The following is a 23,748-nucleotide window of genomic DNA, read 5'->3' as shown; positions in this document are numbered from 1 at the left end:
TGCAATTGCTTAAAACAGACAGAACGCTGCTCTTTCTGGTGCTTGCTGCCAACTGCTGCAGGCTCAGAACGCCCTGGTACTGGGCCTGTGGAAGAGAGAGATGCTTGGGTCTCCGGACCCACTGGGCTTTTTTGCAGTGGCTTGTACTCTAGCTAGTTTCAGACTTGTATGGGGATCCATGCATGCGTTTAAATAGATATTTCTGGGAGTTCTACTCCCTCCACTGAGGTGTCTTTGGCGTCTGCAATGCGGGTTGACATCCATCATTTTTACACAGTCGAATTCAAAGTTCTGAGATCAGCCACCCCCGACCCCTAATTACCAGTCCACATCTCAGCTCTAATGGGTCATGCGTGTTTCTTGGAGAGAGGCTGTGGTCTTTGGTGTTGCTCTTTCTTTTTGGTCACTAGTGTCTATACACCCGGGCACAGAGTGCGATAAAAATTCTGCAGCATCATACACAGCAATAAAACACTGTTCAGGAGCACGATACATCAGCAGGTAAACGTTTTATTCCCGATGGAACTGCTTAATCTGTAGATAAGAAGCTACCGTCTTGTAAATCTGATGCTACTACACAGAGTGAATTCCTCTGTGAAAGTCACTGTGTAGTTACTCTTGAGTTCACAGAGCAGTTCGCCATGTAACTGGCGCAGCGAAGAGTTGGACCTAGTTTAGATCCCGGTACCTGAGAACTAGGCTTGGAATAGCACTGATAGTAAACCCGGGATGACCTTTCCATTGGAAAAGCCTCTTTGTTTTGTCTCCTGTGGTTCATAACTTGCTGGGTTAAGACATCCCTACTGACCTAAAATCTTTGGCACAAATTCACCCCGACAACTCCAGTGAAGTCAATAGAGTTCCAGCAGGATGAGTTTGGCCCCATATATCCCATCAACTTCAATGTGCTCTGGGTCAGGCCCATGCCCACCAGTGCTGCCTCTGTCCATTCCACTCCTCTGTCCCAGCTGCGGGCTGGCTCCAGTGAGTCTGCTGAGGCAAACCGAGGGCCTGACTTCCCGAGGGACCTGACATCCATGGCTCACATTGGCTCCAGTAGGAATTGGAGGAGCTCAGGTTGTCCATGTCTGAACTTTGCACAGCCAGCTGGTTTCCTTGCTGCCTTGGGCCAACACCAGCTGGGAGCTGGCCCTGAACAGATAGAATTTAAAGAGCCACAAGTATGTCAGGCTTGACAGATGGCGGAAGTTGCAGCACATTCACTTAAATGACTTGTCCAAGGCCTTGTGAGAGAACCTGTGGCAGAGTCAGGAAGAGAACACAGATCTGCCTGGACTCTCACTCCTCTGCCTTAGCCACGAGGCCATCCCCTCTGGCCTTAAATAAGAAGGGGAAGCAGCATCTCAGCCTATGAAGGGCTCTGTGAGGGTGTGTGTGGGATGCATCCTATGGGCAGAGCCCCTCGGGGACCATGTGGTATATTCTGTTTATTTCCCTTGGGCTGGGTCATTGCACTGCATAGGGGCTAGGGGAAAACTCCATGAGGCTGGACTTAGGAGACTTCCCTCGAATCCAGTGTGTGTGTGTGGTAGGGGAGAAAGGGAGGCTGGGAGGTTATCTGTCCCCTGCAGAACTGGCCTGACAGGGAGATCCGGGCTGACCTCAGATCGGCCGAGGCCCATCCCATCCGGGTAGGGGCATTTTTCCACCACAGTCTGGCCTGTGGTCAACACAGTTCTTGCAGAATCTGGGCTCCCTGCGGGATGATTTCCCCTTCCACACAGCACCCCTAACAGGATGGAGGGGGGAAAGCATGTGACGCAATGCTAATGGGAATCGACACAAACTTATCAGCAACAGTTACTGGGTGTAAATCAGGGGCGGGGGGTATAGGAGGGGGAGCATAATCCTGTTTCTCCATCTGCCTGCCCAGCCCTCCTTGCCGGCAGCTCCCGCACCCTATGGAGCACCCTCCACAGTGCTGCAGCCCAGGACCCGCCCCACCCGGCCGCACGTCTCCCTCTCTCGGCTGCTAGCCAGGCCAAGGCTGGGGAATACCTCTCTGCAATGGCCCCTGTTTGCATTGGAAGGATCCTGGGCTCTAAATGAGATTAAGGCCCCACTAACGCGTGTTTGCTCATTCTACCGGTCTATCCCCTCCGTTGGCCCCGTGCGAACGGTCTGAAGGGATGTGGCCGTTGAGCTGTGGGAGCTCTTGATGTGAGTTTCTGCATGGCTGGCACAGTTGGCTGGAACTCTAAGCCCTTGTCCTGGCAGGGCAGCTGCAGCTGTGCTGTTTAAGCACCAAACCACCCTCTTCCCCCTGCACCCCGCCCCCTCCCTGGGGAAGTTTTCGGTGAGTCATGATGCTGCTTCCCTCCCGCGCTTGGCCAGAGTTGTGGTGGCGGAGACGCTCCAGTCTCTGGGCTTTACGCCTCTGCTTCCAGATTTCTCACTGATCCTGGGAAAATGAGAAATTAGTGCTAATTAATCTAATTCTGGAAGTGTCAGGTTTCCATGCGAGAGTAGCAGCTGGCTGAATACATTTCTAAGGGGGAGGGCAGCCCGGCAGGGGATACGTGTGCCTATTTAGATCCTGCCCTGCAGGCTGCCAGGACCTAAATGATGTGAACCCTCCTGGGCCCAAAGGGCTGCTGTGAACCCTCCTGGGTCCAAAGGGAGCATTCCCATTGATTTCAGTGAGAGCAGGCTTTGTCCCAGTGATCCCCAAACCAGCTGTAGTGATTTGTCATGATAAGGGGTCACTGGGGAATGAATCCAGGAATGCATTCAGCACTAAAAGCATGAGTCTTCTTCACTTGACTTCAAGGGATAACTCCACCACCTGTAGATGTAGGAAACTCTTATCCTCTGTGGACCAGCCAGTAGAAGGTGGTACCACAGACACGCACTGAATAGTGGGTTACACAGGGACACAAGAGAATTATTGGGGCAGTTGAGAGGAAGGATGGGCCAGGGATTAGGGCTCTAGTCTTGGACTTGGGAGAACTGCATTCAATTCCTGTTCTGCCACAGACTTCCTGTGTGACCTTGGGCAAGCAGCTCAGCCACTTGGTGCCTCAGTATCCCCTCTGTAAAAAGCGGGTAGTAGCATTTCTCTACTTCTCAGGAGTACAGTGAGGATAACTACATTGAAGACTGTGGGGTGCTCAGATGCTACAGTGGGGGGGGGGGCAGATAACTACCACAGACAGATTTGCCTTATGAGACTCAAAAAACTCACTGCCCCCTCTTTGTGCCTCCATTTTGTCATCCGTAAAATGGCTATGACAACATGTACACCCTTTTGCAAAGCACTTTGGGATCTAGGGGTGGAAAATACCATGGAAGAGCTGAGTGCTGTTAAAGTGCCATTGGGATCAATTTTCTAGCACAGGTAACGTTCCCTCTAATCTCAATGTCTGAGTCTGGCATTTCTGGTATCAGTAAATTATAGCGATAAAAGTGAGACCTTCTAGTCCATGTGGAATGGAGGTTAAATTGTGTCTGGAATGAGGGATGGCTGATGTGTGTGGCTCGTACGCACCTCCCTCCACAAGTTACTGTTTTCTCATGCCTTCCACGCCTGGGAAGCAAAGGGGGCACGTGGAACTGGTAGAGGCTAGCTGTCTCAAACGGAAAGAAGAAACCCTTGATGTGTGTGAGGCTGGGTTGCTGCTCCACTGAGGCAACGGCTGAAGTCGAAGGGCAGGCCTGTACTGGGGGTGGTTGTACCAGTGTAGCTACATGGGTGTGTAAATGTGTCGTGCCAGGCTAAGTGGTTCGATTGCAAGCCTTGAATTACACCTGTGCCGTGAGTCTACACCCCTGTGTGCCATAGTTAAACTGACCCCAGCCTTGGTGCAGATGTGGCTATGCTTACAAAAGAAGTCTTCCGTTGACCTAGCTGCTGCTGCTCTGGGATGTGGATTACCTACGGCAGCAGAAAACCCTCTCACATTGAGGTAGGAAGGGCCTGCACCATGCTGCTTTGCAGTACCGCTGCGGTCAGGCCCATAGCGTAGACAAGGCCTACGGTAGGGATTTGCACCGCGGTGTGGCTATGCCGGTACAAATAGCCCCCGTGTAGGCTGGCCCCCAGTGGCACGAGTTTACTGAAGACTTTGGTGAGCTAAATCCTGGGCTTCCTCCCACTGGTACAGAGAGCTGATCAGGAGGTGGGCTCAATGCTCAAAATGGGCTCAATGTTCTCCTTTGCATTCAAATAGCAGGAGTGGGGCCCCCCAAATCGTGTGATTTTAAAAATCATGATTTTTCAGCCAGTTACAAATTTTAGGGTCACTCTCTTCTTGCCCTTTGGTTTCTGAGCTTTTTAGCAGTCACGTTTTCCCAGCTTTTTGTCTGCATCCATGAAATGTAAAAGAAAGCTGAGAGTCGCACATGAATCCAGGAGCTGGCGCTTTAAGAAAAGCCCCGACTACAGCAAACCTCGCCATGAAACCAGGAGTGTCAGCGACACTGTCGCTGTTACTCCAGCACTGTGTTACAGCGTGAAAAGGAAAACAACAGGGTGAAAACACAGGTTTGGTGGAGCGGTATCGTGGCCATGCCCCCCCCCCTTCTCCAGGAACACCCATGTTCTCCTGCTATGCCTCCATTTGCCTGGAGTAGAGTGGTCGAGTGGTGAAAGGGCCCCTAGTTTGCATCTCAGTCCCTGACACTGGGGTGATTCTTCCTGGTGGGTTGAGCTAGGTGTAGGGGCTGATTATTCTGGTGATACAGTGGAAAGCAATGGTCTACGCCCAAGGATCAGGCCCATAGATTTTCCTCTTTACCCTCTGTGTTGGTAGGCAAGTGGTTGGTATATTGGTGGCGGGGGGGAAGGGAGGCTGCTCTCCCTACTGTCAGGTTATGGGGAGACTCTCAAAAGGGGAACTTGGGGGTTAATCAGTACACACTTGTCAGCATCACCATGCACTAAAGAGCATGTTATTGCAGGGGAGCTCCAGACATAGGCCAATGCCCAGCCACCTTCCCCCTTGTCAGTACTCCCTTGCCAGCCCTGTGCGAAGCAGGTGCCAGGGAGCTAGGTCAGAGCTTAGAAGCATGCCCGAGGAGGCAGCTGAGCAAAGAACGGCATTGCTGCCCACGGTGACGTAAACTGGGGAGCCGGCGAGCATGGATTGGAATAATAAATGGACCAGAGGGGCTGACAACAGCACACCGCCTTGTCAAGGGTGGGGTGGAGGGGGAGCTGTGGGGAACTGGGGATCAAATGAGGGTCTTGGTGTGTGAGATTCCTTCCTGGAGTGACACACCTCGCTATAATCATGCACAGCTTTCATGTAGCAGATGTTCCTTTAATGGTGTACCAAGGTGCAGCTCTAAACGCAGGAATATGAGGGGTAGAAACCGGAGCACTGAAATCCACCCACCCTTAACAAGCTTGTTCTTGCGGGTCCCCCGCACACATGGCTGAGCATTTTGCTCAGCCCCAGTGAGGGGTTCTGGCTCAGACACACATCCCAGCAACTTTTTAACCAAGCTTGTTACTTCTGAAGCACCTCGGCGGCTCCGTTTGCTTGGTGCTGCCGGGTGGAAGCCTGTAAGGCTGTCGATGCTATCGCCGGGAGCAAGCCTCTCAGCCTGGGTAGACAGCCTTGGGCTAGTGGGGCTTGTGTCAGCATGCTAAAAATAGCTCTGCCCCAGCATAACCCCCAGATCGGAACTTGTGCGGCTAGTCAGAGCCTCCGCCAATGCCACAGGGTCCACGCAGCTGTTGTCCATGCACTAGCCCAAGCCCCCCTAACGCACGGCTGTCTCCCCAAGCTGGGAGGCTCGCAGGGTAGACGTACGCCATGTGCCACAAGCCTGAGTCACAGTGGGGCTTTAGCATTAAACGATACATAAATAACTCCAGTGGCAAACACGGCAGAAGGGGTTTTGTATGATTAAAACCAAGGTGCTATGTTTCAGCACCCCCAATAATTAGGTGCAATAACCCAGAGAGACACATGATTAATTTTCTTCACCAACCTCCGTCTGATTTCCAAAGATCAAGTGTCATTTAAGGTGTAAAATGCTCTCTGGGGGTGGGATTCTAGTCTGCCCTTTATTTTATTCTTTGTGTTGTGGTAGTGCCCAGAGGCTCCAATGGAGATCAGGGCCCCCCAGTGCTAGGAGCTGTACAGACACAGAAATAGACAAGACAGGCAAGGAGAGGTGAAATGACTTGCCCAAGGGTCACGCAGCAGATCAGTGCCTGAGCTGGGAACAGAAGCCAAATCTCCTGACTCGTAGTCCAGTGAATGATCTGCTGGAGCAGGATATTCTAGGTGGGGCTGATAGCACTGCCTGTTAAGGTTGTCTGATGCTTCCCATGATAAGACCCTGTTTTCATTTTTTTATAACTGCGAGATTTTAATAATTTGGGCTGAAATTTTCCATGCCGAGTGTCTGCCTCAGGCGGATCATTATTTATTGTTTCGTTTTTAATTTCTATCCAAATGGTTCAGCTGTTCTTGAGAATGAGGGGGAAAAATGCATCTTTTTTAAAAAAACGCTGGTGACTCTTTCTCTGGAGAGCTCTCACACCGTCACGCTTTGGAGCAGCGACTCGACACTTGGTAGGCGGGTGCTTTGTGTCATGCATGTGTCTTTTGCTGTCCCTGTGAAAATCCACCCACATTTGGCTGTTATAAAATCTGTGGGGAGGGGAAAAATCCCAGTTCTCACATGCTCAGTACAGATTCCTTAGATTTGCCCTGAAGATTCCATCTGCACTGGGCATGTTCCAGCCCGGGGCGAGAGGACTTTCCCTGTAATCGCAGCTCTGGGCTGCCATAGGCCATGCTTGGTTGAGGTTCATTGGCACAGACATACCCCCAAAATGTCACGCTAAGTACTCTGAAAAAATCAGGTTCAAAGTGTCCCAATTTAGCCACCCCAAAATTAGTGGATACTTTTGACCTTAATCGGTGTGGGTCTTGGTTCCCCAGCAGTAAAATGAGGATAATACCACCCCTCACCTCAGAGGGGCGCTGTGAAAATGAATCCATTCATGTTTGCAAAGCATTCAGATGTTACAGTGATGAGCTCCAAGGAAAGTCTGGGAAGACACTAACAATTCTGTCTCCAGAGCAGCGTTTGAATAGCGTGCAGGAAATAAGGCCTGGGACCGCACAGTGGAAAAACAAAATATTGAATTGCTGCTCATTCCGTGAGCACCATCCATCCAATACCCTGACTGAGGGAGAGAACCCGTAGAAAAAATAGTACGTGATCATGGCATTAAAGACTGTATCAAAGCGTACACACAAGGGGGATGAATTAAGGTTACACAAGCAACCTTAATTCTGGCATTTCCTAACTTCTGAGGCTTTGACTTGGCAACCCTATTGTTCTTTCAGTGTAGGATTTTTGTGTGTAATTTCAAATAGGTCCAATCACCACTTGTAAGACAACTGGGATGGCAGTTGCATGTGTATCACAGGTGTTGCAAACTACAAATGCTCTAGCCGGCCTTTCTACCTGGTGGAGACAAGACCTTAGATCTAACTGGCCTCGTCTGTCTCTAACTGTGCTGATTTTAACCAGGATGAAAACTTTCCATGCAGCGTGCCAGGCATGCTGGAAATGAAAGTGAGGGCAAAGGTGAGACAGAGATGGTCATTGGTTTGAAAGAGAAGGCCTTAATTAGGAGTGTGAGTATGCTTCATTCTTTGCAGAAGGGCTGGGAGTTTAGTCAGCTTTCCCTCTTGCATATGGCCCATTGTGAAGTCTTGCCCCCCTCCCCTCCCGGGGTCTTCAGATGGCAGAGGATGGCCCCTTTAAAAGAAAAAGAAGAAGAAAAATCCAGGGGAATTAATTTCCTCTGACTTCTCTCCCAGCAAACCCGTGTTCGCATCCTCGCACGGCAGTTCCGACACCAGCGTGCTGCTGGGGTGTCTTGATGTCGTTCTGATCTGTAAAGTGTCTGGGGGGCCTGTGTGCATCTTTCCAAAGTATCTGGAGCGAACGGAAAGGGAAAGGCAAAGAGCCAGAAAGACCATTGATAAATGCCGTGTCACTGATCTGCGTGATTCAGTACCAGAGGCGCCGACTCCAGGGGTGCTCAGGGGCTGAAGCACCCATGGGGAAAAAAAATGGCTGGGGCTGCTGCTCTGGTGGCCCAGGGGCTGGCTGCCAATCAGCTGGTCAGCGGCTGGCCCTGCGCCCCCATCAGCCGCTGAGTGGGGCTGCCCTGCCACTCGCTCCTCTCTGCTCCTCCCCCCCTCACTGCCATGAAGGCAGGAGGGGGCAGAAAGGAGTGAGCAGTGGGCAGGAGGCACTCGGGGGGAGGGGGCGGAGCTGGTGTGGGGCACCCACTAGCAAAACCAAAAGTTAGCACCTATGTATGGTACAAGGAGCGAATCTGCCTGGCTTGCAACGTCAGGGGGAAGGATGGATGGGTGGCACCAGCACAGGGCTTCAAGACAGGAGGCCTGGGCCCTGATTCAGCAAGTTACTTAAGCACATGCCTGACTTTAAGCTTGCGAGTATCCCCATTAACGACAAAAGGGGATGTCCCAGCTAGCACCCATGCCGAGCCCCACAATGCCAGGGGGGTCTCCGCATTTCCAAAAATCCGATGCTTGGTGTCTCCTGTTAGGGACGCTCACAAAATGTGGCCTTCCCCTCTGTGTGTCGCGTTTCCCCCATGGATGAAATAGGGGTGACACCACCCTACTTCACAGGGCATTGTGAGGCTTAATGAATTAACCAAGCCATGGTCGTGTTGGCGTGGGGAAGTGGAGACCAGAGATGACCCTGGACCTCATCAACGCAGGGTTTTGCTGGCTGTTCCGCATGGCAATGGGGCTGCTCCTCTGAGCTGGAACCTGATCAACTGATTTTGCAAGCTGTGTGAGAAGGCACAAAGCCCCCCCATAGAGACTTTATTTAGATGACGAAGAGGCCGAAAGCTGACTCCTGTAGCAACTCTGTGAAGTTTCAGGAATACAAATTCAGCCGCAGAATGGTTAGCTGGGCTCTGGAAGCTTTGCCCAGGGGGAGCCGGGAATGTGAAGTTTAATTATTTTTTGTCAATCGGGAGCTTGAATTTCACAGAAATTGTCTTTCCCTCCCATTTCTAGCCTTTTTCTCTGTCTCCGTTTCTTTTTGTCTCGCTGGTACACACGGTTCCCTTTTTCCTGTAAAAGGAACAACTGAGTAATTGAAATGGAACATTAGCAAGGGTTTTTTTAATCTGAAAGTTGGCATTAATTAGTCAGGTCAGGTATAATTAGCTTCCTTGTCTGTCACTGCCTCTCCCTGACTTGGTGATGGCTTGCTTTGTGTCCCAGAGTTTGCCAAATGGAAATCATCCTTTGTCATGGAGGTTTTGCTGGGCCTGGGTGAGAATTAATGAAAGTGCTTGCAGATGTTTGGGGGCATGAGCTGTAGGGTCAGATTCTGCCCATTCCAGTGACTGTTAAAACTCTTCTGATTCCAGTTTGGCCCAACCTCTTCTTGTATGCTGGAAGTTGGATATGATTTCAAGAGCTATAGGAAAAATGACCCAGGGCTTGGTGCTTCCCTGCTCCGCAGCCCCTTAAATGACTAATTAAACCATTAGTCAGCCTGGTAAATGGTAACAAGATGCCAGGTTGACTTGCTCCCAGGTAGAACGGTAAGGTTTGGGTTTTACAATCCGAGTGGATTCGGGTCCCAAGGGTCCTGTGGGCCTGGTTCTACCTGGCCTTGCCCCTTGTGCCATCACATACGCCCATGCTGCGGGGGCGTGAGACCCCCCGGTAGCATTTGACGTGGCACACTCTGCTCAGGTGCAGGTGATGGGCCCTGGGGGCGAGGCAGGGGAGAATGAGGCGCAGCGCAATGGTGCGGGCTTGGCTTCTCCTGTTGTGGTGCCCATTTGTCGGCAAAACTGGAGATCAAGTCCAAGCAGTAACCATGACTTCTCTCCCGCCCCCCCTTCAAATTGACATGAGCATTACTGTGGTGCCTAGGATCCCCAGTCATGAACCGGCACCCTCCTGTGCAGTGCCTAGCACAAACCCAGGCCACACACGTCCCCTGAGCTTGTTGTGCTGGTGCGTGAGGTGCAGGCCCAGATCCTCAGCCGGTGCCCGTTTGCATGATTGACTCCACCATCTTCAGGAGCGCTGGGTCCTTTTACACCAGCTCAGGCTCTTGATCCTTTCGGGACCATGCGCCTGTCCTAGCCCCTCCTAGGGGGCAGGCTGAGCTCCCTGATGTTGGCAGCCTTGGCAGGCATCCCAGGAGGATGAATGGAACTGAATCATGGCTGGCTCTGGTCCATAGGGCTGGATGCTGAGGAACCACAAAGGCTTTTTATTTGCTTGATTAGGGACTCGTCCCCGCCCCACCCGCTCCCTGGGGCAGATCGTTTTCTGCACCGTCGCTCCGAGCTCAGCTGTGCTGCTGAACCTGCGTCTTTCTCCCTCTCTCGCCATCCTCAAGTGGCCCTTAGCTGGCAGAAGGAGGAAGGCACCGCAGATGAGCACATGTCTGGGTGAGATTGGGGTGGGTGAGGTTGGCTGCACGTTAGACGCACAGTCCCCGCTCAGCAGAAGCAAAGCGAGATCTCCACCCAGTGATTTCCCGGGGAGCTGGTGCAATGCGCGGGGAAGCAGCCGCTGTTCAGACCAGTGTGTTAGGCACACGGCTCGACTCTCCACTGTGTGGCACTCTGCCCGGGCTGCTTCGCTGGGTCCAAGTGGGCGCTAGACCCCTCTACTAGTGACTTGCACCGACTTGGCACTTGTGAGGGGGTTCTGCCATGATGCTGTCCCGCAGGGTGGATCTGGGAGCGGAGGGTTAGCAGAAATTGACACTGTGCATGCTCTCCAGCTGGGGGTCTGGATAAAGTCAGTTCAAGTGGCAGGGGCTGACTAGAATGGCCATCACGTTGCTCAGATCACAAGTGCAAAGAGACCCCACTCAGCAGCAGCAAATAACGCTACGCTCTGTGTCGGCCCCTCTGCCTGTGTCCCCTTGCTGGACATGTCCCTTTCCACGCTGCCTTTTCCGGTTCCCAATTACTGCCCAGAATGGGCATCAGCGGCGGGAGTGGCGATCTGAAAGCCAGGGCATGGCCTGCGCAGTGTGCCTTTGCGTGGGAGTGCAGTGAGCGGCAGCCGCAGAGGAGGACTGTGCCGGGCGGGCTGTGGGAGGGAGGGATGGAAGAGCGAGTTGTGGCAGAACAGCTCAGCAGATTAGCAGCTGCTTGAAAACCAGACTTTTTTCACCCAGGGGTCATCTGGTGTGGGGCAGGGCGTGCTCTCGGGCAGATCCGGGCCTGCAAATGAGGTCGCTGTGCCAGGGGAACAAAAGCATTTTCCTCCTCCGCAGATTGAATTAGCGTTTGCTTTGCGACGGCTTGTGTCTGTTTTTACAGGCAGCAGCTGTGATCCCTCGTGTCTTGGTGCCAAGCGGCAGTGGCAGGACCGTTTAGTTTTCAGGGATTCCCCTGCCCGCTGTAGAAAAGGGGATGGGTGCTTCGCTACGAGGCCCCCAACTCTGATTCCTCCTGAGCTTCTCTCTGCACTCGGACATTCCTGGTGTGAAACCCACTGGAGAATCAGGATGGTGTAACCTGGGGAAGGGCACCAGAGCTCTCCACTCCCACATGCAGCCTGGAAACAAGGGTCTGGGCTGTGCCATTGCAGAGGGGACTGGTCCCTGTCTGGAAAAGCTTGCAGTCTGTTAAGGCCGAGCAAGCTGCGCAGAGAAGCCGTGGCTACGTGGTCAAGAGTGGAGCATGCAGCTTGGGGAGCACGGCAGATGTTTGGCGTCTGTGCATTTCTTTCATGCTTTTGGATTCGACTTATTTTTCCACGTGTCTCCTCGTTTCCCCTCCTCATCCTACAGGACAAGCTGGAGCTGAGCCTGCAGGCGGGTCCTCAAATCTTGGCCACCTCTCCTCGTTTCAGGGGGTTCAGCCACCCTTTGGGATCCAGGATTGTTCCAAAGCTGGAAGGGGGAGTGACAGCCCAGGAGAGCCCCCTGCCATTGAAGCCTAACCTAACCCTAGCCCTGGTTTGGCCTCTAATCCAAGCCCAAATATGATCAAGGTCCCAACGGCACCCATTTGTTCCATCTCTAGTGCAGCCCTCCCAAGAAGATCCCTGCTGGTGCCAGCCGTGGCAGAGAGAGTCCCCTTGAGATTCCCATTTTCAATTCCGCGAGGGGTGGGCTGTGTCAGTGCCTCATCTCCTCCAAAGACATGGACCTAGTCTGGGTATGTTTGGCTGGTGCCTCTTCATCCTTCCTTCCAACACGTGGGAAGCTGCCGGCCAGCCTCACTTGGCTGTTCCCAGTGCTGCCTAGGTCCCAGAGCTGCCGTCCCACTCGTGCCGCCCCGGGGTGCTGTCTGCTCTTTAGGAGACACGTGTGCGTCTCAGCAGCTGCGTAACTGCAGCCAGCAAGTGGCTCTTTAGATGGCGAGTGACAGCGCGTGATCTATGGCTGGCGAGGGAGTGCCGGGCAAGGCTGGGGGAGAAAGCCAGCCCTTTCTCTGCACAGCGTCGGCAGCCAGAGCTGGCCTTGTCCTCTGATCCCGGAATCCTGATGCAGGCAAAGTCCCCGGAGGAGACAGCTTTGACTAGGGCTGCGAGATCAGGGCCTGCTGGCTTGACGCTGATGCTAAAGGAAAGGTAACACGGCCGTATGTGAGCACTGGGAGTCCCTAGACAACACAGCAGCCAGCAGAGGGAAGGCAAGCTTGCCCCTGCATGGTAATGAGCAGAGGAAATGCTGTTCTCTCAGAACTCTCTGCTCGTGGCTTGTCCCAGGGTTTGTCCGCTCTTGGAGCCACGCTCCCTGTCTTCTTTGGAGCAGTGCCGGGGGTTAGAGCAGCTTTCGACCCAGGCGTGACCCGATGAGGTGCTGTGTGAGAGCCGAGTCCCAGGGGTGGGGCTGGGCTGCGTCTGGCTCTGCAGCTGCACCCGTGGTGAAGTCTCCTTGGAAGGGAGTTCAGAGCAGGGAGGAGGTGCAGAGCTGAGTGAGGGGGAAACGCTCCCGATGGCTGGCCCCTCCACCTGCAGAGAGGAGCAGGAATTGTCAGACTGAACAACCCTGTTCTGTTGTCAACCAGGCCCTCCTCCAGGTCCTTCCTTTTCCCTGAGAGCAGAGGCTAGGCCCCGAAGATCCTGCCCCCGCCCCGCCTATTTCCTCCTGCCCTTTCCCCTCCCCTCCAATCCACCTCCCGGAGGCAACTCCCTTCAGATCCCACCCACGGGCCAGACTCCGATGTCATTTACACTGGGGTGTGCCATCCTGGAGCCGAAACTCCATTGGCTTTAGTGGAGTGACTCTGGATTTACATTAATAAAGGCCCCAAACCTCTGGTAAGAGGAGGTGTCCCGAGACAGGGATACAACATAGCTCCCCGGTTATAAGCAGCTTCCCAGCCCCACTTGGGCTAGAAGCAACAGGTAGGGTAGGGATCTTGACTTCTGATATCCTGCCTCAGGCCCGATCTGCACTACGAAGGTAGGTCGACCTAAATCGACTTGTCTCAGCTCGTGGTGCATGTGTTTCCACCTAAACTGGTTTCCTGCTGACATAAGCCCCCTGTTACAGTGAGGCAATAACACCGCCTGTCCGAATGACACTGGGGCATGGTCAGCCTCCTTCCGTCGACACGGTGCAAGAGTAGATGCTGCAGTACTGGTGTCCGCCCTAACAGTCTTCCAGCAGCTGTCTCACAATGCCCTGCATCATGGGATGGAAGAAGTGGCATTGTGCATACTTGACCCCCAGTTCCTAGCAAATCTCTGGGCGAATTGCTGGCGTCTCACAAAGCCCTGTGGAAGTGTCCCACGAGGCTAGTGCCAGCCAGCGGCATGGGGCACGCTGGAAAACCTACCCATGGTACTCAGCTTTTTACATGGACACAACTGCTTGTGAGTACCCACAGCATTGATGCAAGCAGCCAAGCCTTCATGCACCCAAGCAATAGACACTCAGTGGCTGCACACTGGTGCAACGTGAGTTGACCGAACATTGTAGTGTAGACGTGGCCTCCTATTGCAGCTTACTGGGCTTTGGTCAGAAAAGAAGAAGGTGTGATTATTTTTCCTCCTGCATTGTTACCATCTCAGTTTCTCTCTGTATCCCCTCTTCCTTTCTTGTCACGCACAGGCACTCCTGTTTAGGATTACTGGCTTTCCCCGCCTCTCCTCAGAAGCTCAAATAAATGCGGAATGATTATAGCTCTTTACCTCCCTTTCTCACAAAGATTATTTTGAAAAAATTACGTACCTGCCCTTGGCTGGGTCCTGCGGAACTTCCATCCCTTGGGAGGGAAATGGGGGCCCAAGTGGGTGTCTGGGCCGTGGGAAGGGAGGTCAGAGGAATGGAGTGGTAGGTAATTGCAAGTCTTTAGCATCGTCTCCACATGGGTCATCAGCAGGATTTGGACCCAAGATCTCCAGCCCCTGTACACAAATACTGGCTGGGTGGGGCCTGGCTTGAAATTGATCATGCTGAGCAACACTAGCCTCTCTGCTCCACGTTAATCTGCTTTTGGCTTTGCCCCAGGGCCTCGATCCCGCGCAGCCCCGCCTGGATGTGCAGTGAAACCCAAAGGGTGCCTGTTTTTGGAATGTGCACACTGGACATTGAATAACCCCTTAGCTGATCCTGAACCCAGACCCACTCCCTCGGTCCCGTCCAAGATCTTCCTGAATGTTCTAACGAGACACCCCTTTGCTGCCTTCCCCTGGGGATAGTACTAGCACTGCTGATTTTTAGGGTGAGGAAATGGAGCAGAGTGTGGTCAGGCAGACTCCAGTCCCCCTTTTTGGCCCGAGTCCCCCTGCACCCTCAGATATGCACTAAGAGTCTGGGGAAAGGGACACTCTGTGGCTGTCCGACATCAGCCATGTCCCCTGCTCCTGCACCCTTGGAGAGCAGAGCAGAGTGAGGGGCAAGGGTGGGAGCTGGGCCCTGCAGGCTGGTGGAGGCAGGCAGGCCGGCAGCGTACTCGTGTGAGTTGCTGCTGAGCAGACTCTTCCCTCTGCAGACGCGGCAGGTGGGCGGAACAATCCCAGCGTCTGGGGCTGACGAGATGGGATTTAATGTGTTGTGACAATTCCCAGTGTCGCTGGTGGCTTCTTTGGCTGGGCTGGAGTGGGCCGGGGGGAGAGGTTGGGGGAGACAGGAGCTCCTCACGGAGGATTTGAGCGAGCCCGGAGTGGAGTTGGGGCAGTGACTCAGGGTAGCTTCTCCCACAGTGATGTGGGCGTGGACTAGTATACAGGGCTACTGGCCAACTGGGTAGGATCGTGTGCCACAGGGGAATGGCCAGGCAGTCGCGACCTGTGTGTCCGGGGAGGTGCTGAGCATTATGGGAAGGTCCCTGTAAAACTGGACTCTGGGCCAAATTCTCCTGTAGGTTACACTGCCGTAAATCTGGGGCAACTCCTCTGAGGAGGCTTCTTTGGCTGGACGCTTGTGTGGCTGAAAGCAGCACGTGTCCCTCTGTATCTCCCGGGTGGGATGGGGGAGGGGATGCATGGCCCCAGCTCTAGAGCTTTCTCCTCCTGGAAGCAAAGACCCCCGCCCCTGCTGATCCCTGTGCCCTGCAGCTCTCCAGCTCCTTCCCCAGGACATGCCCCACAGCTTGCAGACGCAGCAGCAGGGAACGGGATGCAGGCTGCACAGGGGATGAGGGGCCTGTTCTGGGCGCCCGGGGCCTTGTCGGTACCTGCTGCCCCAACTGAACGGATGTGCAGAGCCCCCATTGCAGCCGCTGCTGGGTGGGAGCTGCGGGACTCAGAGCGACGCTCTGCGCCATCCTCTACTCTCCTCCTTTCTCCTCCTCTTGACTTTGTGCCTCTCCTCCCCTTGCACTGGGCCGTAGCAGCAGCTGGGGGCCCTCTTAGCCCTGTCATCCAAACCATGGGGCGTGCACTGAGCCCTCCCCTGCCATGCCACGCAGCTGCTGTGGCTGGAATCCCTTTGCACAGACTGCCCCGGTGAGCAGAACTAGGGAAACCCTTGGCATTGCCCAGTGGAGAGCTGCTGTCGTGTATGGCCTGGGTGCAGGCTCAGTCCCGCACAGCAAGATCTTCACAGCCCCGGGGACTGACCGTTCTCGAAAGTGGCTGCTGACTGAGTGCCGTGTTTGGTGGGTGCTCCAGAGGGGCCAAGCACCCGCCGCTGCCATAAGCTTCGGCTGGAGATGCAGGCGCTGAGTAGGTTTGCGAGTTTGGGGCCTTAATTTGTACTTTAAAAATGGGAGCTTAAATCCTGTAGGAGCTGGCGAGGCCAACCCAGGAGCCCCACTATGCCCCCGCCACCTGCAGCCCGGATCCCCGCTGCACTCCCGCAGCCTGCGAGCCCCGCTGCGCCCCCAGCGCTCCTATCTGCTCTGACCACAGCTAGCTCTCCTCTGGCCTCCCAGCTGCTACACTTGTATGTTTCTGGGCATGGCTCCAGCAGTACGAGGGTGTGACGAAGTGGGACTGTTCTTAATGGTTCCTCCGAATATTGTGGGGGTGCCTCAATTTCCCTTATGCAGTTCTTAAGTATCTAGGTGGTGGGGTAAGGGTGTATGATCACTGCAGAGCCCTAGAGGGCAGGTGTGTGCAGGGGTCTGGACACAGAGAATGGCCGACACCCTGTTTCCTGGCAACTGATGGCCTGGACCCTTCCCCCCTGCAAGGTGAGAGCTAAAGGGTTGGAGAACAAAGGAATCAGGTGACCTCCTGGCCTGGGAAAGGAACAAAGCCCAGAGGAGGGGGGGCTGGAGGGAGTTTCAGTTTGGGGCTGGCTGGGACATGGAGTGAAGTGCAGACGTGGTTGTCTGGCTCACTGCCCTCCAAAATGGACCCAGCTGAGGGGTCCTGTTCTCTGCACCTGCAAGCTCTGTTTTAGACCATGTTCCTGTCGTCTAATAAACCTCTGTTTTACTGGCTGGCTGAGAGTCCCGTCTGACTGCGAAGTTGGGGTGCAGGACCCTCTGGCTTCCCCAGGAGCCCCGCCTGAGCGGTCTCGCTGTGGGAAGCACATGGAGGGGCAGAGGATGCTGAATGCTCCGAGGTCAGACCCAGGAAGGTGGAAGCCGTGTGAGCTGTTTGCCCTGCGGACAGGCTGCTCACCGGAAGGCGACTGCCCCAGAGTCCTGACTGGCTTCATGGGGAGCAGTTCCAGAGCATCGCCCGGGCACTCCGTGACAACTGGTGGCAGCGGTGGGATCTACTGCACCCCGTGGATGGCGCTTCCTGCAGTAAGTGACTGGGGAGCAGTAAAACAAAGGGGGATTGATGGGGACTAGGCGTGCTGAAGATTCAGAGAGAGACGGTTTCAGGGGGCGGTTAACCCCTAGGATTGTGTGACCAGAGAAAAGGACTTTTGCAGTAACAGGGTCACCCGGGGGACTGCAGCGAGCGGTCCCAGGGGCGGAGGAGTCTGCAGCTCGACCCTGGCAAAGAGGTGGTGACCTCGAGAAGGGCTGGCACACTAGGGGTTCTCCCTGGAAACCGTGGGGAGCTGCGAGCACACAGGCCTGTGAGTCCACAACAACTTGGGAAGAGTGGAGTGATGGTCTGTCACCGTCTTCTTAAGAAGGACATTGTAACCCTGTGCAAAAAGAGAGGGTTGAGCATTGGAAAGTTCACCAAAGCACAGTTAATCGTGCAGCTGGAGGAGGATGACCGCTCTAAGGGACAAATTCCTGACCCCAAATGGGGCTATAGCAGGATCTGGGAGCAGCTGGAGTAGTAGCCAGGCATCGCCAAGACTCCTGTCCCCGACCAGACGAGGGTCTTCACGATCAGGTTCCCCATCCGGGGATCGGAGATGGACGGGATTGGAGCTGAGTCCGAGAGAGCAAGAGGACTGTGAGAGACAGCGAGAGCCCGAGAAAGAGCTGCAGAAGCAGCAGCAGCATGAACTGGCGGTGGGGGAGCAGAGAGGCCTAGGGAACCTCCCCGGGGTGAGTGGGGATAGACCCCGGGGGGCCAGTTCCGCAGGGAACCTCGAGACTAAATTGCTGCCCCTGGTTAAGGAGGGGGGGGATGTGGATGCCCACCTCACTGCCTTTGAGCAGGCTGGAGATTTGAACCAGGGGGACCCTGCGGAAAAGCCCCGGTGTCTAGCTCCCTTGCTGGGTCCCAAGGCCATAGACTCTGTCGGCCAGATGGGTGGGGAGGTGGACAGGCTCCCACTCCTGACCCCAACCTATATGTCTGTGTGGAGTTTCCTGGGGCCAGGCCCCTCGGACCCCCAGTGGGAGCGGAAGGTGATGGTCAATGGGGAGACATTCCTGGGGTGGCGAGATCCTGGGACAGAGAGAACTGTTGTCAGGCCCTGGGTGGTGCAGCCTCAGAGGTTGAGGGGCTGTGTGAGCTGGGTGAGGGTCCCAGGGACGAAGCCCCTCGCCCTGCCTATGGCCCAGATCCCTGTGCAGACCCAGGAGGGGTGGGGCTGGCTGGTCTTTGGGGTGCTCCAGGACACCAGCTGCGAGACCCTGTTGTGGGGCAACTGTGTCTCTTTGGGACAGGATCCAGGCCCTGCTCCTGTAACGGCCAAGGGTTTGAATTTGAATCCAGGGAACCAATCGGTGGAGACGGAAACGGTCAGTGAAAATGCAGATGACCTGGCTGGCAGCAGGGAGGAGCCGCTAGGCTCAGGCTACCTGCCTGCCTGTAAGCAGACCCCTGGGGCTGGGTGGGACAGAGAGATGCTCCCTGCGCCCTTGCACTCCGGAGAGGGGGGCTCAGGGGGCTCAGGCTGGCTCTGATGCAGTGAGGAAAGCAGCGAGCTCGCTGCCTACCCCCACTGGCACAGCAAGGGCAGCGCTGAGCACAGGGGGAGCTGAGACCCCAGCTGAGTGGGGGGAGACACAGGCAGGGGAGGGGATCTGTGGGGAGTGGCAAGGTGCTTGGTAAGGAAAGTTTGGATGAGCCTAGGCAGCCTTGTGATCTGATGGCTTTGTCCAGTCAGCAGGGTGGGAAGGCGAGGAGAGTGGAAGATGAGTGTCCCTGGACCTTACCTGTTAGCTGGGTGGAGAATTGGGACAGTGAAGGAAACGTGCCTGTGCCTGTCAGAGGTATTGACTTGCCTGTGGAGGGAGCTACCCTGATCTCCAAGCAGGTGTCTGTGATCAGCCTTGTGTGCTGGGACAAGGGGAATGAGATCCCAAGCTGTGTGTCTGGTAAAGGAGAAAGTGTGTCCGGCTCTTCTTGGTCTGTGGAGCAGACAGAAGGGGCCTTGCAGCCTGTGATGGTTGAGCGTTGTGCAGTTGTCTCAGAGCTGGTTCTGGATTCAGCTAAAGCCCAGGAAGGGAATGGTCCTAAGTTTGTGTCTGCTCAGGAGAATGGCCCTGTAACTAGGTCGCATCCAGTTAGTGTCTATGTAAAATCCCAGAGACCAGACAATTCTGGTGCTTGTATTTTGCCTGTTGCTCGTGTGTGGTTGGGAAAGGGTGTCGCAACTCTGTCTAATCAGGGTGAGATCCTAGCCAGGGCACAAGGAGAGCGTGAAGGTGATGTGATTGTGTTACCTATGGAGGGTGTGGAAACCTGTAGCAAGAAGGAAAAGATTCCTGAACTTGTGTGTGGCAAAGGGAAGGAGAAGGCTTCTGACCATTTATCTAGGAAGTCTGTCAGTTTGCCTGAAAGGGGATTGTGTAGGAATCCACCGGACGGGCCATAGGTAATTCTGGATGTAAGGGAGACCCAGAAAGAGTCTGTTGTTGCTCAGGAACATGTTCCTCTAGAGCAAGCCCTCGGTGAAGAGGGTAAGAGCAGAATTTCTGTGAAGGGTGAATTGTTGCATAGAAAAGCCCTAGGGAAAGGAATCCTCATGGAGTCTTTGCAAGCAGTTTACTGCAACTGAAGGGTGTGAAAGTGATTTAATCAAGAAAGTTTCAGTTCCTAACAGCCAGAAATTTTCTGTTGTGAATGGATCCACTGACTGTCCTGTTGAAAGACCCAGTGTGGATAGCTTTGAGAAGGTCTCAGATGGAGTGAAAGCTGTTAAGAAAGTTAAACAGTCCTATAACCAAGTGGCTGTGTTTGGCCAGCTTGTTGGGGAGAAGACCCAATCCAAGTTTGACCCCCTGGGGTTTTGGGGTGGCCAAAGGGCGGGCCGCAGAAACCTTCCCACATGCAGCCTGCGAGTGCTATCGACCACCCCCGACCTAAGGGAGGGCGTGAAACTGGAAGGGCCTGGTGTAACTCCTACCAAGGAATGGCAGAGACGCTGGGGCATCCATGGGAACGTTGGTGGCTTCGAACTTCCCCAGGTCACCGCCTAAAGTGACCCCGCTCAGTTCGATCTCGAAGGGGGGAGAGATGTGACGAAGTGGGACTGTTCTTAATGGTTCCTCCGAATATTGTGGGGGTGCCTCAATTTCCCTTATGCAGTTCTTAAGTATCTAGGTGGTGGGGTAAGGGTGTATGATCACTGCAGAGCCCTAGAGGGCAGGTGTGTGCAGGGGTCTGGACACAGAGAATGGCCGACACCCTGTTTCCTGGCAACTGATGGCCTGGACCCTTCCCCCCTGCAAGGTGAGAGCTAAAGGGTTGGAGAACAAAGGAATCAGGTGACCTCCTGGCCTGGGAAAGGAACAAAGCCCAGAGGAGGGGGGGCTGGAGGGAGTTTCAGTTTGGGGCTGGCTGGGACATGGAGTGAAGTGCAGACGTGGTTGTCTGGCTCACTGCCCTCCAAAATGGACCCAGCTGAGGGGTCCTGTTCTCTGCACCTGCAAGCTCTGTTTTAGACCATGTTCCTGTCGTCTAATAAACCTCTGTTTTACTGGCTGGCTGAGAGTCCCGTCTGACTGCGAAGTTGGGGTGCAGGACCCTCTGGCTTCCCCAGGAGCCCCGCCTGAGCGGTCTCGCTGTGGGAAGCACATGGAGGGGCAGAGGATGCTGAATGCTCCGAGGTCAGACCCAGGAAGGTGGAAGCCGTGTGAGCTGTTTGCCCTGCGGACAGGCTGCTCACCGGAAGGCGACTGCCCCAGAGTCCTGACTGGCTTCATGGGGAGCAGTTCCAGAGCATCGCCCGGGCACTCCGTGACAGGATCCCCGCTGCACTCCCGCAGCCTGCGAGCCCCGCTGCGCCCCCAGCGCTCCTATCTGCTCTGACCACAGCTAGCTCTCCTCTGGCCTCCCAGCTGCTACACTTGTATGTTTCTGGGCATGGCTCCAGCAGTACGAGGGCACCACGGAGGGGGAGCTGGGGGGGCTTCTGTTAGTCCCCCGGGTGTTTGGAGCCCCATTAAAGCAGAAGCCTGATGCTGTTTCTCCCCTGGGGGTAGATTGCTTGTGGCTCTGGACCAGGACTTTGCAGGGAGGGGGAGGAGTCCAGCCTTTGCTGCCGAAAGGAAGGGCGAGGAAATAGCTAGACTTCAGGGTCTCAAGTTGGGCTTCTCTACCAGGTGTCCAGAATTCCCTGGCTGGCTGGAAAGGGGAGGTCCCAACACACTTCTCTTTAACCCGGGATCCAGGATGGGCGAGGCCAAGGACCACCATGCTAATAGCTTCCTTATGGAAAGAAGCCCCCCTGCTCGAGCTTTGCCCTGAGGTGTCCGTCCATCTTCAGGGTGTGTTCTCCTTGTCTGCCCCACCCTCCCCAGAGAGCCCTAGCCGTGGGGATTGCTTGTAGCTTCCAGTTGTTCCATAGCAAGGGATGCAAATTCATGCAGTAAACCCTGGCGACGGACTCCCATGGCTAGGAGTTGGGGGGCCCTGAAGCTGGGCAGTTCTAGGCTGAAGTGTTGATGTAACTGCTGGTAAACAAACCCAATGCTTTTGTCCTCGGAGACCATGGTGTTGCAATTGTCTCCTGGAAATTAGAAGCAATTTTTTGTGTGTTGCCCAGGAGATTCCTGCCTGGCTGCCTGTTCCCCGCGCCGGCAAGGTCTGGGGACTGATACCAAGGACCAGGATGAATTGTGCATGTGTGCGCTGTCAGGAAAGATACATAACCTGGCTATAAATATCTGGGTTCTCAGCCTTAGTGCGAGGAGTCCTTGGGAGTGTTCATCTGACGGCATAAACTATTCCTGGGCACGAAGTGGAGCTGGCTAACTGAAATGGCCCAGCTGCTGCAGTGCAGGTGAGGGCTGCATGCCCAGAGGATTCCCCCTGGTCTGCGTCCGAGGCCGTTGGAGTCAGGCAGGGCCTCTCTGACAAAGCCCCAGAAGTTGGGACAGTGATGCAGGCCGCTTTCGATCCGTGTCTGAAGTGCCTGGTGTGGATGGAGCTGGGCAGGGTCCCAGCGTTTGGTTGCTATGGGAGCTTAGCAAGAAGGCAGGGTTGGCACGGCGGTAGCCACGGAGCAGCAAGGTCTAGGCTGGGGCATCAAAATAGAGAGGCTCTCTGCTGCCTGACTGAGCTGGGAGCATGGGACTCCATCCCTCCCCCACCGCGGCATGCCTAGGTCATTGCTGTGACGCTAACTCTGTGCTGTCTGGGACAATTCCTCTGCCACCCCCAACCCCTCTGCGGTGCCGTAGGCCCAGCCGCAGCTCCCTGCCGCTCTCTCTCCACCCTGCGGGTGCCCCACTCACTCCTATTTCTCTCCCCCTTCGCTGCAGGCGCTGGACATGGACACTGAGGATGACCCCTTGTTGCAAGATGCTTGGCTCGAGGAGGAGGAGGAGGAGGAGGTTGCCTTTGGCCCCCGGAAGAGGAGCGAGGGTCCCCAGCTGTGTGGCAAATGCCAGTGGAATCCGAGGCCACTGCCGACAATGCTGCCGGCATCCGGCTTTTGGAGCATGCTTGGCTGGGTCTTCACCAACCCATGCTGCGCCAGTATTATCCTCTTCCTGGGCTGTGCCATCCCCGCTGCGCTGGCTGTCGTCATGTTCCTCCACTACCCTACCCTGGATATCGACATCTCCTACAACGCCTTCGAGATCAGGAACCACGAGTCCTCGCAGCGCTTCGATGCGCTCACCCTGGCCCTCAAGTCCCAGTTCGGCTCGTGGGGCCGGAACCGCCGGGACCTGGCTGATTTCACCTCGGAGACCCTGCAGAGGCTGATCTTCGAGCAGCTGCAGCAGCTCCACCCCAACGCCTCTCGGCTGGGCGGTGGGGCCAGGCCAAAGCGCAGCGTGGTGCTTCCTGTGGGCGGAGGGAGGACCAGCCCTGCTGGGCCCGAGGCCTGGCGGAGCCCGGTGAACCAAACCTCCCGCCTCGCCCGGGGTGCTCCGCACTGGGACTACTCCAGCGCCTACGTCAGTGCCAACACCCAGACGCACGCCCACTGGCGCATCGAACTCATTTTCCTGGCCCGAGGGGATGCCGAGAACAACATCTTCACCTCCGAGCGCCTGCTCACCATCCACGAGATAGAGCGGAAGATCATGGACCACCCCCGCTTCCGGGAGTTCTGCTGGAAGCCCCACGAGGTCCTGAAGGATCTTCCTCTGGGCTCCTATTCATACTGCTCCCCTCCCAGCTCCCTCATGACATACTTCTTCCCCACTGAACGGGGAGGCAAGATCTACTACGACGGCATGGGGCAAGACCTGGCCGACATCCAAGGTGAGCCCAGGGAGTTGGGTGGACTTGAACTGAGGCATGTCCCGGGTCTGGGACTCCTTGTATGGTTGGTCAGCACCTATGTTGTGGGCCTGGCTAGATTAGATAGAGTAGTGCTGATCTCCATCCGCCCTGGGGGAGGCTTGGCCTGACTGTGGAATGGGGAGCTCAGGATTTTAGGGCATGGGGCTCACCTTTTGCTTTTCCAGCCAGTCTCTGTGGTTATGCCCCTGGAATTTTCCCACCCTGGCCTCGTGGGTTTGTCAGTGCATCAGTGAATCCGACTCTGAATTTGGCCTCT

The 23,748-nt window shown here is 55.2% G+C and overlaps 1 protein-coding gene across 5 annotated transcripts in view; it reads left to right on the top strand.

Annotated features, from left to right (window-relative positions):
- Positions 1-23,748, top strand: part of DISP3 (dispatched RND transporter family member 3) — a 63,955-nt gene that overhangs the window by 12,464 nt on the left and 27,743 nt on the right. For 3 of the 5 annotated variants that reach the window (XM_074975315.1, XM_074975318.1, XM_074975319.1), the window contains exon 2: positions 22,499-23,450. In XM_074975315.1, the coding sequence (XP_074831416.1) occupies positions 22,508-23,450 (943 nt within the window). In that variant the 5' untranslated portion in view covers positions 22,499-22,507. Of the gene's footprint in view, positions 1-10,367; positions 10,457-21,812; positions 22,018-22,498; positions 23,451-23,748 lie in introns of those variants that run through there. The other 2 variants (XM_074975317.1, XM_074975316.1) reach the window with 2 other exon arrangements.

The sequence above is a fragment of the Natator depressus genome, chromosome 18, assembly GCF_965152275.1.
Source record: "Natator depressus isolate rNatDep1 chromosome 18, rNatDep2.hap1, whole genome shotgun sequence".
Classification (NCBI taxonomy): domain Eukaryota; kingdom Metazoa; phylum Chordata; order Testudines; family Cheloniidae; genus Natator; species Natator depressus.
The sequence above is the reverse complement of the archived record's forward strand: the minus strand, read 5'-3'. Positions and strand labels throughout refer to the sequence as shown.